We start from the raw sequence: 17,930 nt of genomic DNA on the forward strand, positions 1-17,930 counted from the left end.
GCAACAACAGAAAATATTGACTGAGATCCCTTTCATTCTGAACAGTTCCACCACTAGATCTTTGCGGATCACTTCTTTGTGAATCGTGTAATGTTCTCACGTTACCTGTAACATGATAAACATCCCCTAACATGGGAAGCATCTGCAATTGTTTGGGTAACTCTGCACCGTTCACCACTGAAATGCAAAAACCAAAAGGATAGATTGATATAATTGAATTTAAGAGTAGAGTAGAATTGAATTGAATTAATATAATTAATATAATATACGTAATACATCACATCACAACACAACATAATATAATATAACATAATACAATATCACACCTGACAGCAATAGTAACAAATGGAAAACCAATAAAGAGTGTTTAAAGTTTCGCAAACTTTAAAAATGGCCTGGGATCTACAAAATCTGAAGTGGCCATCAATATATTACTTTTTGTTTGTTGATGTTTAAGAAAATTAAGAGAGCTACTATACCTCCCTGGAAACTGAAGGATCACATAATAATACACATAATAATACAATAATTTCCTATGATGTTATCTTTAACACCATAAAACACCTTCTTGCTATCCTAGGTCATTGGGAAGAACTCGATGGGTGGATAAAAATGCCACATCCAGTTTAAACATCTGGCTGACCGTGTGACCCACCATAATAATAAGCAGTTAAGATCAGCTTACCAAGGAAACAGGTTGCCCATGTTAGCAAAAGCAGCTTTTCCATTCCTGTCCCAGGCCAGACTCTCTACTACTAGGAGGCACGAAAGCAAGGGTCTTATAAAGCCAGCAATGCTCAGCTAACCAATGGATAAACTAGGACCTCCCAAATGGGTGGGAGAAATGCAATGGCTTGCAAGAATTGGATGGAACAGTCTCTGATCTGATTTGCTGTATGCTGGATGGCAAGAAAAATATCCAATAATACGCCAAGATAGTTAATTGTGAATTTATTCTTGGGAGTCAGCATTGGGAAAATGAGCTGAGTAGGCAACTCTGAAGCCTGTAACATCTCCATCAATTGCATAAAAACTGGAATTATTATTCCCAAACTTTCTATTCTGGGTATTCTGCCAGAAAACATCCATCCATCTATTCATCTATCTATCCACCCAACTTTTTACCACTCTTCAGACAAAAAAGTATTCATAGAGGATCTTATAATATAGTCAATGTAACCCTTTCCCCTCCAAGTCCATGCCATGACATTAAAAAAGGGCAGAAATGAACAGGTTCAGCATAATTCTCATAAATCTGTCTCACTTGGCTTTGTTGGAAAGAAGGAAGAAAGGAAGGAAGGAAAGAAGGACTGTAAAGAAAGAAGCAGCCTTTACTATCATTTTATTTCCAAAACTATCCCTGGACATTCTTACAAACTAAGCTATATAAATAAAATTAGTCTTAAGAAATAAGCAGTGGATGGCTATGGTATTATATACAGAAATGTGACCATCTACCCTCCTCTTACCCCACCTATCAAAAGCAAACTGGGGTATTACAGAGAACTGTGCTAAAGCAAGGAAGAAAAAATCCCTGAATTTGGAGTTGAAAAGTTGGAGCGTGATATTGTGGTTTGAATCTCCTCTTGAATTAGGGTAGACTCATTCAGAAGATGGATGAAGACGGTCATGAGCCCAGCTGCACAAGGCCAAGTCTTTAAGATCTTGCTAGCTTCGGCGCCGTTTTTCTGCATTGAAAGGTCACAGATAAAGCTGTGTTCTTTCGACTGTATCATCTGCCTTGGTTGGCAGCCACGCAAGAAAAATAAAATTTTTAAGATTTGGGCCAATGTTGTCTTCTCTCATTACTCTTCCTGCTGCAAATCTAGCTGGTTTATATCCCAAGGTTGGTTCCAAACTGCACTTATGTCAGTATGTTCTTTTGGAAGTCAAAACAGATCTAGCAATGGTACCAGCTCTTTCAGACAGACTCTGCGTGAACTTGTTCATCAAAATTCTATCTTGGCTTCCATTTGGCCCATGTGACTTGAAGTGGTTTTAAGAGACGAGTTAGTCTGTAAAGAAGAAATACCCTGAGAAAGCACAAATATAAAATTATAGCACTTAATTCTATAGACTTCAAACGTATGAAAACTAAACACATGAATCTAAATCAACAATTAAGCAAATATCGGCAGGCTTGGGAATTAAATTATTGTCTGAAAAGAAATTTATGACCAATCAGTCATAAAAAAAAATATTTTATTCTTATAAAGAAATCTCACCCCACTGGGATAGGCCCGTAGCAAGGACCAGTCATAAGTTACTTTTTTTTCAGTGCTGTTGTTATTTTCAATGGTCACTAAATGAATGATTGCAAATAGAATATAATAGAATAGAATAGAATTCTTTATTGGCCAAGTGTGTTTGGACACACAAGGAATTTGTCTTTGGTGCAGATGCTCTCAGTGTACATAAAGAAAAACAAAATAGATTACATTCATCAAGAATCATAAGGTATAACACTTAGTGATAATCATAGGTTATTAATAAGCAATCAAATTATACTAGAAAACAAATAAAACAATTTAAAATTTATAGATACAAGGAATATCGTTATAGTCATAAGTGGGAAGAGATAGGTACTAGGAAGGAAGAGAAGAATAATAGTAATACAATTTTAGTAGGTAATATGCTAATTTTTTGATGACATTTTTGATGTTAGGTGACCTTTTTAAGTCTTGAGATATGATAGAACCTAGAAACCTGAAGGTCTCTACTGTTGATACTGTGTTGTAAGAGGTGGTAGTATAGGAGGGTTTCTCTTAAAATCTACCCCCATTTCTACTATTTTGAGTGTATTTAGTTCAAGATTGTTCTGGTTGTACCAGAAGGCTAATTGTTCAACCTCCCGTCTGTATGCAGATTCATCATTGTCTCGAATGAGACCAATCACTGTTATATCATCTGCAAATTTCAGTATTTTAACAGAGGGATCCTTTGAGACGCAGTCATTGGGGTATATAAATTTTTGGTGGATATAAAATTGGTGTATATAAATTGGTGATGTAAATCGAGGATTAAATATATTTATCAATATTTCTTAACCTGCATCCAAGCATTCTTATCAGTTTGAACCCATCGTGTCATAAACTTGTCGAAAAGTTATCTATGTTATTTTAAAAATAGCCTTCCCAGTTTTCTGCCTTCCAGATATTTTGGGACCCACGGTGTCTACAATTTCTGGCAGTAGGGATTCTACCAGAGACCAGATTCAGACGGGTGGTTTGAAAGGTATATGGCTATCCTTGCTTTATAAAATCAGCGGTTTTATCTGGTCAAAGCTATGTGAAATAATCTATTTTTAAACTATGCATGGATATGACATGCAGTTTAGTGCGGTGGTGAAGGCACCAGGCTAGAAACTGGGAGACAGTGAATTCTAGTCCCACCTTAGGAACAAAGCCAGCTGGGTGATTAGACCAGTCACTCTCTCTCTGTGGGAGAAAATACCCATTCTGGTTCAGTTCCAAGTCAGGAGAAAGACACTGGAAACATGGAGGCTGATTGGAAAGATAGTTTAATGAGGAAGCAGAGCCACATGGGTGTTTCTGGTGCATGAAGTTGAGAGTATATGGGGGTATTTATACCTTCTCTTGGGCTTTGCACTTGAGCTTCCTGTTCCTGTGCAAGAACATATATTCTATTGCCTGTTGCCAGACTCCCATGGTGCCAGGGACAAATCCTAGAAGTTTGTCTGAGCTACGTTTGGTTGAAGTTTGGCTGATGCAATGAAGGGGCTTATTGGGCAATTCCTATTGTGACTGAGGGCTAACCCTAACTTTGTTCAGACTTGCTGCAGGGAATTTGTTTATGAATAGAGCTATCTATCTCTTTATCTCTAAAGTGCTGACATTTGCTGTGGGCTGTTAAGGAAGGTGGGGGCTGCTTTCCAAGAGCACATTTCTCCATTTCTCATCCCGGGAAATATAATATTCTGCCTTTTTAATATTTCTCAAAATATTTCATTCTTCTAGGAGAGGGGTGGGTGCTAACTTTCTACATCTCAGTCCTAGGAAGGAGGCAATGGAAAACCATTTAAAAAAAAACAACACCTAAAATTGCCAAGAAAACCGTAGGGACTTGCCAAGGCAGTCACCAAAAGTAAAAAAAAACCCAAACCTGATCCAAGGAGACCTAAAATAAAGAAAGAACACAAACATGTACCTATTTGAATTAGGTAATGAGCAATATCGATGCAGTTGTAATTCTAAGGACGTCTTTGGCTTTAATGTTCTTTTGGTAATGTGCTTTCCATGATGGATTCCTAGACAGTTTCTGGAAAGGGTACGTTTTTCAGCAATTTTTGAGAAACATTTTGCCCAGGGGTGAAATCAACTTTGCTACCGGTTCGGTAGGAATGCGAACGTGCACACCACCTCCGTGCATGTGCAGGACCTTCTACGCATGCGCAGAGCATCAAAAACGGATGTGATGATGTCCAGGCGGGTCGGCGGAGCCAGCTACGCAGCGTGCATGCAAAGGTAAGCGAACTGCAAGGTGAGGGAATCTGCTGTGCCATGCGATTTTAGATTAGTTAAATCCTGCTTTCCAGCTAATATAAATCGTGCATCATAGCTGATGGTCAGAAATACTGGTTCACCTGAACCAGTAGCATTTTTTACTACAGGTTCACCTGAACCAGTAGCATTTTTTACTACAGGTTCGAGTGAACCAGTAGCACTTTTAAAATATAGGCTCAGACGAACCAGTAGCATTTTTTACTACAGGTTCGAGTGAACCAGTAGCACTTTTAAAATATAGGCTCAGACGAACCAGTAGCATTTTTTAACTACAGGTTCGGGCGAACTGTTAGCATTTTTAAGATACAGGTTCGGGCAAACTGGTAGCATTTTTAAAATACAGGTTCGGGCAAACCGGTAGCATTTTTTAAAATACAGGTTCAGGCGAACCAGTAGCATTTTTAGATACAGGTTCGGGCGAACCGGTAGCATTTTTTAAATACAGGTTCGGGCGAACCGGTAGCATTTTTAAATACAGGTTCGGGCGAACCGGTAGCATTTTTTAAATACAGCATTTCACCCCTGATTTAGCCCAGTACATTTCATTTAGGTAAACGAAAAGCAACAAGGGAACCAGTACCACCGTACCCTCCCCCCTCAAAAGTAGACAGCATGCTGTTCAAAGAATCCATGAATTGCAAGGCCAGATGCTGGAAGAAAGAGAAATTAGGCCAGAAGTGAAGTTACCATCAGACCAAGCCAGGGTCAATTGTAACAGCCGCCTTATAGCCACAACATCTCCATTCCAGCATTTTTCTGTGGAACAACTGAACAGAATGAAAGATAAAGGCAGACTGCTAGTCTCTACACAAGGCCAATCATCTCCAGTTTTTGCAGGCTTGCCAGAAGTGCTTCCTCTCCCATAAACAGGAATGCGTTCTCTGAATGCAGTAGGTTAATTTGTTTTAATTTGAAAATGTGTTCTTCGATGGAGTAGCGTCGCCTTATTTTATCGTCCATTTCTAAAGAGACTAGAGTGGAGAGGCAGAGGGCCTGTTAAAATCCAACCCTTTAACTTATGCATTAGTCCTGCAGTCTTTTCTTTCAGCTATGAAACTGACAACTTACTAACTTCTTCTCCAGCCACGCTCTCCTGCTGTTTTCCAATGGGTTGTATCAGGGCTATGTGGCTGACTTATTAGAATTTTGCTAAGGGCAAAGTCTTTACGGTGACTTCATTAAAATGTAAAATGACAGGAGACCAATTTCACTGTCAAATAAGTTCCTCCAAAATCATCACTGAATCAATTCCGATTATAACTTGGCGCAATAGAAACAAAGAGGAAAGAGAGCTGTTTTCCCTGTTCCTGCAATCAGGAATTAGAATAGATGTATTTAGAATAGAATAACAGAGTTGGAAGGGACCTTGGAGGTCTTCTGGTCCTACCTCCTGCTTAGGCAGGAAACCCTACACCACTTCAGACAAATGGATATCCAACATCTTCTTAAAAACGTCAAGTGTTGGATCATGTACAACCTCTGGAGGCAAGTTGTTCCACTGATTAAGTGTTCTAACTCTCAGGAAATTTCTCCTCAGTTCTAAGTTGCTTCTTTCCTTGATTAGTTTCCACCCATTGCATCTTGTCCTGCCCTCAGGTGCTTTGGAGAATAACTTGACTCCCTCTTCTTTGTGGCAGCCCCTGAGATATCAGAACACTGCTATCACTTAGTTTTAAATTGGCAAATGTCTAATACAGGGGTGGATTCCTGCCGGCATTCCTGCCACAGTGACCGAGGAACTATTCGGAGGTGTGGCCAGCCTGGGTTGCTGCCGGTTCTGTGACCCAGATCGACATTCTGCTACCAGTTCGCCCAAACTGGTATAAGTATAATCTTTATTGTCATTGTACTTAAATACAACGAAATTGGTTGTATTTGGTAAAAACTCATCTCTGGTCTAATATATTAGCAACTGCAAACTAGGGGCAATGGCTTCATATTTGTCCGGTTTACATATTATGCCCATTCCCGATGAGTTTTCTGGAACATTTTTTCCCCTGAGTTGTTTTCTCACTGGCTCTACCAAGAATTGGATATAGGAAGCCAGTCTGTTGTAGTGGTTAAGGCACCCAGGCTAGAAACTCAGAGACGGTGGCTTCTGGTCTTGCCTTGGGCATCAACCCAGTTGGGTGACCTCGGGCCAGTCACGCTCTCTCAGCTCTTGGAAAAAGGAGGTCAGGGCAAACCTTGAAAGGGGCAGAATCCTTTACCTCACTTTGATTTCAGGGTCCTGCAACAGAGTGGTTTTCTGCATTTTTGGGTGACTTGCTGAAAGCAATTTGCTGTGTCATGCCCAGCACCTTTCTGCTGTCAACAAGTCCCCGGAAATGGGATTAAGGATCCGGAGAGCAGAGATTTATTGCCTCAATAAAACTTCTGGGAATCAGAGATGCCTTATTTCCGAACTGGAAGGCCAGTTTCTAAATAGGGTGATAAAATACCCTATTTGTCCAGAGGTTTATTTCTATCTTGTTAATCCATACAATCTTGCATGTGTGAAATTATTGAAAAAATTGGTGAGGTGCTCCATCTCCTGCTCTTCATTTCTATTAAGTTCAGTTGGGTCAGTGGAAGTCTTAAACTAGTGCCTGAGACAGTGGTGGGATTCAAATAATTTAACAACCAGTTCTCTACCCTAATGATTTCTTCTAACAACCAGTTCACCAAACTGCTCAGAAACTTAACAACCGGTTCTCCCCAAGTGGTGCGAACTGGCTGAATTCCACCACTGGGCCTGAGACCAATAATCAGTGGATAATGGACCAGATCAGACCAAACTCCTTTCCTCTCCCCTCCCATCCCCTCCTCTCACCAACAAAATGGAGATTCTCCAGAAAGGTGAATTTTGTTTACTCAGGAGGACAATATCCATCCTAGTCTGAGCAAGATGGCTTTCTTCCCTAAAGAAAGAGTTTGTGTTCACACAGCACTCTTAAAGTCACTTACACATTTAGCAGCTGCATTTGTACAACGTACTGATTTTGTTTTAAAACGGCTAACGTGGTCATGCCAAACTCAGTTTTATTCTAGAGATCTGGGTAGCTTTGATAGATGTGATGGTGTTTCATTAATGCATAGGAGCTGCCGCTTCTCCTGACTTGACGTGCTAAGTCATATTTGTCTATCTTCTGGCTGCATCTTTGGAAGATTTGATCAATTCAAAAAGCATGCTGGCTGAATTCTGGGCATTGAAGCCCATAAGTCTTAAAGTTACTACGTTTGGAGAGCCCTGAAATAAAAGTAGTCTTTCTTGCTTTGAAACATAAATATATATCTATATCTATACCTAGGAAATACAGTATATAAGATGGAGTAGGGGTGACATGATAGCAGTCTTCCTATATCTCAGGGGTTGCCACAAAGAAGAGAGAGTCAAGCTATTCTCCAAAGCATCTGTGGGCAGAACAAGAAGCAATGGGTGGAAAGTAATTAAGGAGAGAAGCAACTTAGAACAGGGGTCACCAATCTTTCGGATCTCAGGGACCACTGAATTTATAATTTTAAATCCCATGGACCACTAATATGATTTTTTAAAAAAAGATAAATAGCATTTAGCGCAATATAAAAATGCAAATAATTTTTCTGCGGACCACCAAAATTTCCTCGCGGATCACCAGAACCCCAGCTGACTTAGAACTAAGGAGAAATTTCTTGTCAGTAAGAATAATTAATCAGTGGAACAACTTGCCTCCAGAGGTTGTGAATTCTCCAACATTGGAAGTTTTTAAGAAGAGATCGGATAACCATTTGTCTGAAGTGATGTATGGTTTGGACTAGAACACCTCCAAGGTCCCTTCCAACTCTGTTATTCTATTCTATATTATTAACTTTCTTTGCCCAATATATTTCCAATATTGAACAACCATTATTAACCATGATTCTGCTAGATGGCTCACATCTAAACACAGCTGTAGGTTGACTGCACTCATCCTTTCAGCTTGTACTAATAATGGTTTAGTGAATTAGCCATAATTTATTTCTGTTGAATCACCCACAAGAGTTGAGTTCACCAATCAAATTATTCCATAAGCAACGGTTTACCAGTCCCGGTGGCTGGAGTTTGTGCTAACCATAAGCTAACCACACAGGCTAAGTTTATGCATTGCACAAGGCTGAAATGGAACCGGCAGATTGATGGCTCAGTGTGTTGTGCCAACAGAGTTATTTTTGCAAATTAGTATATTTCAGCGTGTTCTTGTCAACTGACCTGAGGGTTCTGCTGAAGGGCAGTATGTAGGAACAAACATTTCCAAGTAAAAGAAGTCCTTGTGCAACATTCTGGATCTTCATTCAAAACTTTATCAGTTAGAAAGAAGAAAGAAAGAAAGAAAGAAAGAAAGAAAGAAAGAAAGAAAGAAAGAAAGAAAGAAAGAAAGAAAAAGAAAAACCTCCACACAGCAAGAAATAGATTTTGACACTGGGTTAGCTCGAGTAATCTTTCATTGGTCCCAATGGGAGATACAGAACTTCCTTTCATCCTCTATTTTTAAAAGTCTATCAATTACTAAATTTAATAATCTAGTATCAGCAAATCAGCAAATCCTGATAGCAACTTAGTGAGATGGGCAGTGCCTAAATTTAATAGATAGATAGATAGATAGATAGATAGATAGATAGATAGATAGATAAATAGATAGATATAGATAGATGATAGATAGATAGATAGATAGATAGATAGATAGATAGATAAATAGATAGATAAATAGATAGATATAGATAGATAGATAGATAGATAGATAGATAGATAGATAAATAGATAGATATAGATAGATGATAGATAGATAGATAGATAGATAGATAGATAGATAGATAGATAGATGATAGATAGATAGATAGATAGATAGATAGATAGATAGATAGATAGATAGATAGATAGAGACAGGTAGATATGGATGGATGGATGAATAGGTGGATGCATGGATGGACAGACAGACAGGCAAACAGATGATAGATAGATAGAATCTTATCCAACTAAATAGCAACTGCTTTTGAATAGCCCTGCTTCAATCTATATAGGAAGTCCTTGACTTATGACTGGTCACTTGCTTATGACAAGCCTACTTGGGCGATACTTACGACCTGGATTTGAAGCTCCAATCGTTGCCCATACCCACAGTCCCACGACCACACTTCCTGCTCTTGCCAACCAGTCTGCATCCATGGCTGCTTCCTACAATCACATACCATGCTTTGCCAAAACCTGGCATTTACTTCCGGATTTTGGCAAAATCGGTCCATAGCGAACGACTGTGGTGTTCACTTAATCCAGGGGTGTCCAAACTTGGCAACTTTAAGACCTGTGGACTTCAACTCCCAGAATTCCCCAGCCAGCTCTGCTGGCTGGGGAATTCTGGGAGTTGAAGTCCACAAGTCTTAAAGTTGCCAAGTTTGGACACCCCTGACTTAATCACTGTGTTTGCTTAATGACTGCTGCGAACAAAGTTCATAAAATACATCTATTATGACTTACGACCACAATGACAGTCGTAACCGAAGGACTGTATTACAGTCGTAACCGAAGGACTCCTTGTTTAACCTTTCTTTTCCCAGTGTTCTTATCTTCTAAAACTTGAAATCCCAGATTTCTCCACAATAGCCTTATCAAACATTGGGAGGGCAGCCAGATTGGAGAGCAGATCCTTTGGTCTCTTCTGTCCCTCAAAACAGCTTTGGAAAGAAGACTATGGAGAGGACTTAAGCACATGTACTTTTGTTGCGTTGTGTCTCTTGAGTTTATTTTTACTCCAGCATCTGCGTGCTTGGGAAGTCATCTGCAACCGTTTATAAATACTCCCTTCCCACATCTCACCCAGAATCTGTTACAATGAATCTGATTCCCTAGGTAATGTGTTGAGATACATCAATGTTCCATATGGCGATATCCCTGCTTTGAGATGATCTTCACGAGTGGACCTATGGCTGTGAGCACCAATGCCTCCCCCAGATAATCTGTATTTTCTGCTTATGGCATCTATTATAATCCTGGAGGCAATGAGTCATCAGACTACCCAATGACAATTTATGTGACAATGAAAGACCTTTCTGCAAGCTTTCGGTTTTCCCATTCCCCACCTCCATCTTCAAGCCTCAAACATCATGGCTGCAAGTACTGTGAAGTTTGTGAAACTCGAAAAGTTAGAATATCATGCAAAAGTTCATTTATGTCAGTAATGCCACTTAAAAGGTGAAACTAATGTATGAGATAAGACTCATGACATGCAAAGCAAGATAGTTCAAGCCGTGATTTGTCATAATTGTGATGATTATGGCTTACAGCTCATGAAAACCCCAAATCCACCATCTCAGAAAATTAGAATATTACATGCAATCGATAAAACAAGGATTGTACATAGAACATCATCGGACCTCTGAAAAGTATAAGCATGCATATGTACTCAGTACTTGGTTTGGGCCCCTTTTGCAGCAATTACTGCCTCAATGCGGCGTGGGATGGAAGCTATCAGCCTGTGGCACTGCTGAGGTGTTATGGAAGACCAGGATGCTTCAATAGCGGCTTTCAGCTCTTCTGCATTGTTCAGTCTCATGTCTCTCATCTTTCTCTTGGCGATGCCCCATAGGTTCTCTGTGGGGTTCAGGTTAGGCGAGTTTGCTGGCCAATCAAGCACAGTAATCCCACAGTCATTGAACCAGGTTTTGGTGCTTTTGGGAGGGTGGGCAGGTGCCAAGTCCTGCTGGAAAATGAAGTCAGCATCCCCATAAAGTTCGCCTGTGGAAGGAAGCATGAAGTGCTCCAAAATCTCCTGGTAGATGGCTGTTTTGACCCTGGACTTAATGAAGCACAGTGGACCAACACCAGCAGATGACATGGCTCCCCAAATCAACACAGACTGTGGAAACTTCACACTGGACTTCAAGAATCTTGCAGTGTGTGCCTCTCCATTCTTCCTCCATATTCTGGGTCCTTAGTTTCCAAATGAGAGGCAAAAGTTGCTCTCATCAGAAAAGAGGACTTTGGACCACTGAGCAACAGACCAGGTCTGTTTTTCTTTAGCCCAGGTAAGACGCTTCTGACATTGTTTGTTGTTCAGGAGCGGCTTGACAAGAGGAATACGACATTTGAAGCCCATGTTCAGGATCCGTCTGTATGTGGTGGCTCTTGATGCACTGACTCCAGCCTCAGTCCACTCCTTGTGAAAGTCCTCAACACTTTTGAATGGCCTTTTCCTGACAATCCTCTCCAGGCTGCGGTCATCCCTGCTGCTTGTGCACCTTTTTCTTCCACACTTTTCCCTTCCACATAACTTTCTATTAATGTTGTTGGATTCGGGCAACGAGAGAACAGACTGCGGACACGTAGTGACTTATCAGCTCTTTATTTGTAGTAGTAGTGATCCAGCTTGCTCTGTGGCCGGAGGGTTCCCCTTTTATAGGAATCGGGTACGCCTCTCGACCAATCAGAGCGATACCTGTTTCCCGCCGTAGCGGCGGACCAGAGAGGAGACTTGCTGTGATATATGCTAATATCTAACACCCCTCCCCTCTTAGACGGCGCATTACGGTTGGTTACATAGTCCTTAAGATATGTTGGTGTTTGCCTTACACGGGTAGAACGTCGCAGTTCTGGTTGATCTGGAGTGGTTTCAGGATCGGTTGCTTTCTCTGCTTCGCGTTCGGGGGTCTGCAGACTTTCGTTGCTTTGGCGTTGTTCGGGTTCTCTTTCGACCTCTTGTTCTACCCTGGGCTCGTAGGTGTCGTGGTTCTCTGTGTTGGGGGTCTCGAGTGGCTGACTTTGTGCTGGCAAGTAGTTTCCGTCGTCAGCCCGCAGGTCTGAGTGTGCCAGGCGACCCCGTAGCTCTAGCAGATACGATCGTGGACCCGTGATGCCAATGACCCTTGCCGGCATCCACAATGTTCCCCCTGCATAGTTGTGGGCGTATACTGAATCCCCTATGCTAAAACTCCGAATTTTGCTTGTAGAGTCTGGGGGCGCTGTGGCAGAGTAATTAGGGTGAAGACGGTCCAGGTGAGACCGTAGACGGCGGCCCATGAGTAGTTCAGCGGGGCTCCTACCCGTCGTTGCGCTGGGGGTAATATGTTGAATTAGTAGGTAATGGTCAATGCGTGTTTGCCAATCACCTGGACCCATCCTAGCGAGGGCCTCTTTTGCGGATCGCACCATTCTCTCCGCCTGTCCATTTGATGCCGGATGGAATGGCGCGACGAGGGCATGCCGAATTCCCTGACCTGCTAAGTACGTTTCAAATTGCATGGCCGTGAACTGGGGCCCATTATCGGAGACCAGTAGGTCGGGCAGGCCATGAGTGGCGAAAAGTCGCCGTAGAACCTTAATGACTGCCTCTGCCCTGGTTGAAGTCATTAGGACTACTTCTAGCCATTTGGAGTATGCATCCACAACTATAAGGAAAGTCTGACCTTAGACTGGCCCTGCGAAATCGATGTGTATTCGCGACCAGGGTGCTTTAGGCTTTTCCCATTCTGTGGCGGGCGCTTCCGGGGGTGCTGGTCTCGATTCCTGGCATGGATCGCAAGTGGCCACCCATTCCTCTATTTCTTTGTCCATGTTGGGCCACCAAACGTAACTTCTTGCTAACGCCTTCATTCTCACGATCCCCGGATGCCCCACATGTAATGCCTCTAATACATTTCTACGTAATGCATACGGAATAACAACTCGATCCCCCCACAATAAACAACCTTGCAACACTGAAAGCTCATCACGTTTTCCCCAAAATAACTTGAACTCCGGGCCCACGTTTCCCTTCGGCCACCCCCTCCATACCCATGTTTGAACTTGCTTTATTATGTTGTCCCTAGCAGAGAATCTGGCAACGTCGCAGGAAGAAACCGGTCCTGAGTCCAAACAGTCAATTAACAACACCGGTACCTCGGGAGTGGGGTCTGGCAAGAGATCCGGAAGTGGGCAACGGCTGAGTGCGTCTGCATGTCCTAGAGTGGAGCCCGGTCGATGAATTAGCTTGTATGAGTACGCGGCCAGGAAAACAGTCCACCTGGTCATGCGTGGAGAAAGGGAGACTGGTGTGGGGCGGTTTCCCGCCAAAAGTCCCAACAGCGGTTTGTGATCTGTAATTAGTTCAAAATCGCGGCCGTAGAGGTATTCGTGGAAACGTTTTACTCCAGCTACAGCAGCTAACGCTTCCCTGTCCATCTGGCTGTAATTCCTCTCGGCCGATGAAAGAGTCCTGGAGTAGAAGGCGATGGGTGCTTCGTTCCCGTTTGGCATCCTGTGGCTAAGGACTGCGCCGACTCCAAATGGGGATGCGTCGCAGGTCAATACCAGCGGTAGCGTCTGGCTGTATTGTACTAGCAGTGAGTCAGTGGTGAGCAAATGCTTTACTGCGGCAAAAGCTGCTGCTTCGGATCGTCCCCATTTCCATGTTGCGTTCCTCTGGAGTAGTCGATGTAATGGCTCAGCAACGGTCGCCTTCTGTCTCAGAAAAACGCTGTAGAAGTTAAGTAGTCCGAGGAAGGCCTGCAACTCGGTCTGATTTCGTGGTGTGGGGGCGTCCTGGATCGCCTTAATTTTCTTTGAAGTGGGGTGTATTCCCTGACCATCAATTCTATATCACAGGAATTCTACGCTAGGCACGTTAATTTGGCATTTCTCCTTTTTGAGGCGGAGGCCCTTTTCTCTGATTCTGGCCAAAACAGTTCTGACTCTTTTTAATAGTTGCTCCTCGTTTGCAGCGGACACCAAGATGTCGTCAAAATAGGGGATGACTCCCGATATCCCTTGCAAAAGCCGCTCCATGACGCTCTGGAACAGACCTGGAGCAATACTCACACCGAATTGTAGCCGGTTGCATTTGAATGCTCCTCTATGCGTCACTATAGTTTGGGCCTCCGCTGTGGCGCTATCCACGGGCAACTGCTGGTAAGCTTGTGCCATGTCTAATTTAGCAAATATCTTTCCTGGCCCCAACGAGTGCAATAAGTGTTGTACTACTGGCACAGGATATGCGCTTTGTTGTAGCGCGACATTAATTGTGCATTTATAGTCCGCGCAGATGCGGACTGACCCGTCTGGTTTAACTGGGGTCACAATGGGAGTTTCCCAGCGCGCGTGATCCACCGGCTCAAGGATTCCTTGCTCAACTAACTTATCTATCTCCTTATCTATTTTTGGGCGGAGTGCAAAAGGCACTCGTCTCGGTTTAAGTCGGATTGGCGCCACTTTGGGGTCTAAATTGAATGAGATTGGTTTACCCACATACTTACCAAGACTGGGGCTGAACACATCCTTGAACTCCTTAAAAATCTGCTCAGCGCTGCTGTTCTCCACGGCGTTGATCCCGGTGACTTCTAACCCCAAGGCCTCAAACCAATCTAGTCCTAGAAGGTTCTGTAACGGAGCGCTGGCGATGGTCACGGGCAGCGGGGCTATGATGTCCTTGAAGCGAATTTGGAACGTGCCTTGGCCCACGATGGGGACTCGGTTCCCCTGGTAGTCTCGTAGCAGGATGTCTGGTGCGCGTAGTTGGCTCTTTTTGAGGCTAGGGATAGCCTTTTTCATGGAGGCCCATGAAATGATCGTCAAGGACGATCCTGTGTCAACTTCCAGCTCGCAAGGAGAGCCCTCCAAGAGGACTGTGACTTTCAGATTTTTAGGCCGCTTGGTGCGGACCTGACTTATTGTGGTGAGATACGTTCGCAATTCCTCTCTCTGGGTCAACTCTATCTCAGCGTCTGTATCCTGAAAATACTCTCATTGAGCGTCTTGGTAGAACGCTCTCTCAGCTCTTTGTGTATAATCTCTCTGGGAATACGCCCTTTCAGCTCTATGGGAATTGTCTCTCTGGGTAAACACTTGTGGATTTCTCTCTGGGCGCCCTTTTGGATTTCGCCAAGCCCCTGGGTTGGGCTTCTGTTGGCTGTACGTAGGCGGCTGCCGTGAGGCAGGGACTTCGCTCTGGCACACTCGTGCGATGTGCCCAAATTTGTTGCAGTGTGAACAAACAACGTTCCTGAACTGACAGGTAGACCGGGGGTGATTCCCTCCGCAGCTTGCGCAGGGCGGCAAACGGAATCCGGGTCTCCCCCCAGGCCTCATGTGACTGCTCCGCATCAGGTGACTGTCCTCGAACTCGGGATCCTCGTAGTCGGGGTTGGTGTCCTCGTAGTGGACTCTGGTTTGTCTGGGTGCTGGCTGGCTTATGTTGAATCCGCGTTGTATGCTTTCCGATGATCTTTCCGCTGACTCGGATGCCCTTGCTTCATTTAGCGCTATTTGTAGGGTTAAATTTGGGTTTGCCAACAGCCTTTTTTGTAGCGAAATGTCCCTTAACCCACAAACAAATTGTGCCAGGATATGCTCGTCCAGATCCCTGAACTCGCAGTTAGTTGATGCTTTACGTAGGGCTGCAACATATTGGTTGATTGATTCTCCCGCCTTCTGGTTCCGCATGTTGAATTCCTGGCGGCAAATGTGGCGGGAAGGTTTTGGCGCGTAATGAGTCTGTAGAGTCTGTTGCAACACTGTCCATGATACCGCTTGTATTGGAGTAGGCGCGGTGAGGTCTCTGGCCGTGTTGAAGACTTCTCGCCCACAGTAGCCGAGGAAAATGTTTTTCTTTCGGGCGTCTGTTATCCCCGTGTATTCGTTCGCTTCGAGAAAACACTCGAAATGAATCATGAAAGCCTCCCATTCGTCGTTCGTTGGGTCGAATGGAGCGGGTGGAGTGTGCATCGCCATCTTCTCTTCGTTTGAATTTGCCGCGCTGCGGTGTCCTGAGATGGCTGCCGGAATTTCTGCCGAATTCCTGGGCTGGATCGAATCCTGAGATTCTGAAGTAGCTCTCTTCGTCCTATCTGTCTCTCGATCCCACCCTCGTCGCCAATGTTGGATTCGGGCAACAAGAGAACAGACTGCGGACACGTAGTGACTTATCAGCTCTTTATTTGTAGTAGTAGTGATCCAGCTTGCTCTGTGGCCAGAGGGTTCCCCTTTTATAGGAATCGGGTACGCCTCTCGACCAATCAGAGCGATACCTGTTTCCCGCCGTAGCGGCGGACCAGAGAGGAGACTTGCTGCGATATATGCTAATATCTAACAAATGTGCTTTGATACAGCACTTTGGGAACATCCAATTTCTTTTGCAATTACCTTTTGAGGCTTTCCCGCCTTATGGAGGGTGTCAATGATGATTTTCTGCACAACTGTCAGGTCAGCAGTCTTTCCCATGATTGTGATTCCTACTGAACCAGACTGAGAGACCATTTAAAGGCTCAGGAACCCTTTGCAGGTGTTATGGCTTAATTAGCTGATATAGTCTGTATAGTCTACAAAGAATAAGACTGCTTTCTCAGGCTGAGAAAAGGCTAAGAGCTCCTTTTAAATGGGCAGATAGGAACTACAATATTCAGAGTGCTTTCCAAGACATTCCTGGGTTCCTGACTCTAGCAACATGGCAACCCAAGGCAGTAGGAGGTTGGGTTAGAAGAGTTCTGTCCTTTATGCCTCTAGAATTTATACTTTATGATGTTCCTTCTTAGTTTTCTCTTAGACTTTATCCAGCCTAAAGATAGCTTCTTGGATGCTCATTGAAATGGGGGTTAGAGATAGCTAATTTGGTGTAGGAACATTAATAGCAATAGCACTTAAACTTATATACCATTTTATAGTGCTTTCCAGCCCTCTCTAAGCAGTTTACAAAGTCAGCATATTTCCCCCCACCCCCATCAATTTGGGTTTTCATTTTACCCACCTAGGAAGGATGGAAGCCGGCCTGGCCCATTTATAGTCCTTCTTACCTCCTGGCAGATATTTTTAATTGGGTATTTTTAGGGGTTACTTTTTAAAACTCTTTTAATTACTTTACTTTAGGTACAGTTTTCTATAACCTCCTCTTTTAAGTAACTAGTATTTAACTATGTTTGTATTATTCTTATGTATTTATGTTTTTAGCCTGACTGTACACCGCCCCGAGTCCCTTCTGGGAGAGGGGGCAGTATAAAAGCTTGAAATAAAGTAAAGTAAAGTAAGGAAGGATGAGTCAACCTGGAGCCTGATGATATATTTTTTTTCACGTAAAGATTCGTTCCTGTTGAAGTCATTCATTAGGACACTCTTGTAGATAAAGTTCAGCACCCCACAACCACTTACAGAAAACAAGCTACGATTGCCATGACTGATTTAAAATTAAAAGTTTGAAATGAAAAAAAAACCTGTTTAGCATAAAACTTTTAATTTCTTCCAGGTTTCCTACTTCGGAAGCAGTCCATAGGTCTTTTTAGTGAAATCTACATCACCTGGTTCTGCTTTTTTGGGGGGGCAGCAATTTCATTTTACAAAAAGTAGGATTCCATACAGCTATAGTAGGGGTTTAATTCCTTGCTGAGCAGCAATGGGGTTTTGCAACAGCTTGGCCACGAGGTGGCGACAGCAGACCATTCGCCTTTCTCGAAACA

General features: G+C 43.2%; 1 protein-coding gene across 3 annotated transcripts in view; it reads right to left on the reverse strand.

The window, feature by feature from the left end:
* LOC309396643 (digestive cysteine proteinase 2-like) overlaps positions 1–17,930 on the reverse strand; it is a 415,994-nt gene that overhangs the window by 12,753 nt on the left and 385,311 nt on the right. Inside the window, exons 1-2 of one of the 3 annotated variants that reach the window (XM_081961944.1) lie at positions 9,994–10,015; positions 106–177 (exon numbers count right to left, since the gene is read on the reverse strand). In XM_081961944.1, coding sequence (XP_081818070.1) covers positions 106–142 — 37 coding nt within the window. In that variant the 5' untranslated portion in view covers positions 143–177; positions 9,994–10,015. Of the gene's footprint in view, positions 1–105; positions 178–685; positions 743–9,993; positions 10,016–17,930 lie in introns of those variants that run through there. The other 2 variants (XM_081961943.1, XM_081961945.1) reach the window with 2 other exon arrangements.

This window comes from Natrix helvetica (assembly GCF_964273705.1).
Source record: "Natrix helvetica genome assembly, chromosome: 9".
In the NCBI taxonomy this organism is placed as follows: Eukaryota; Metazoa; Chordata; class Lepidosauria; order Squamata; family Natricidae; genus Natrix; species Natrix helvetica.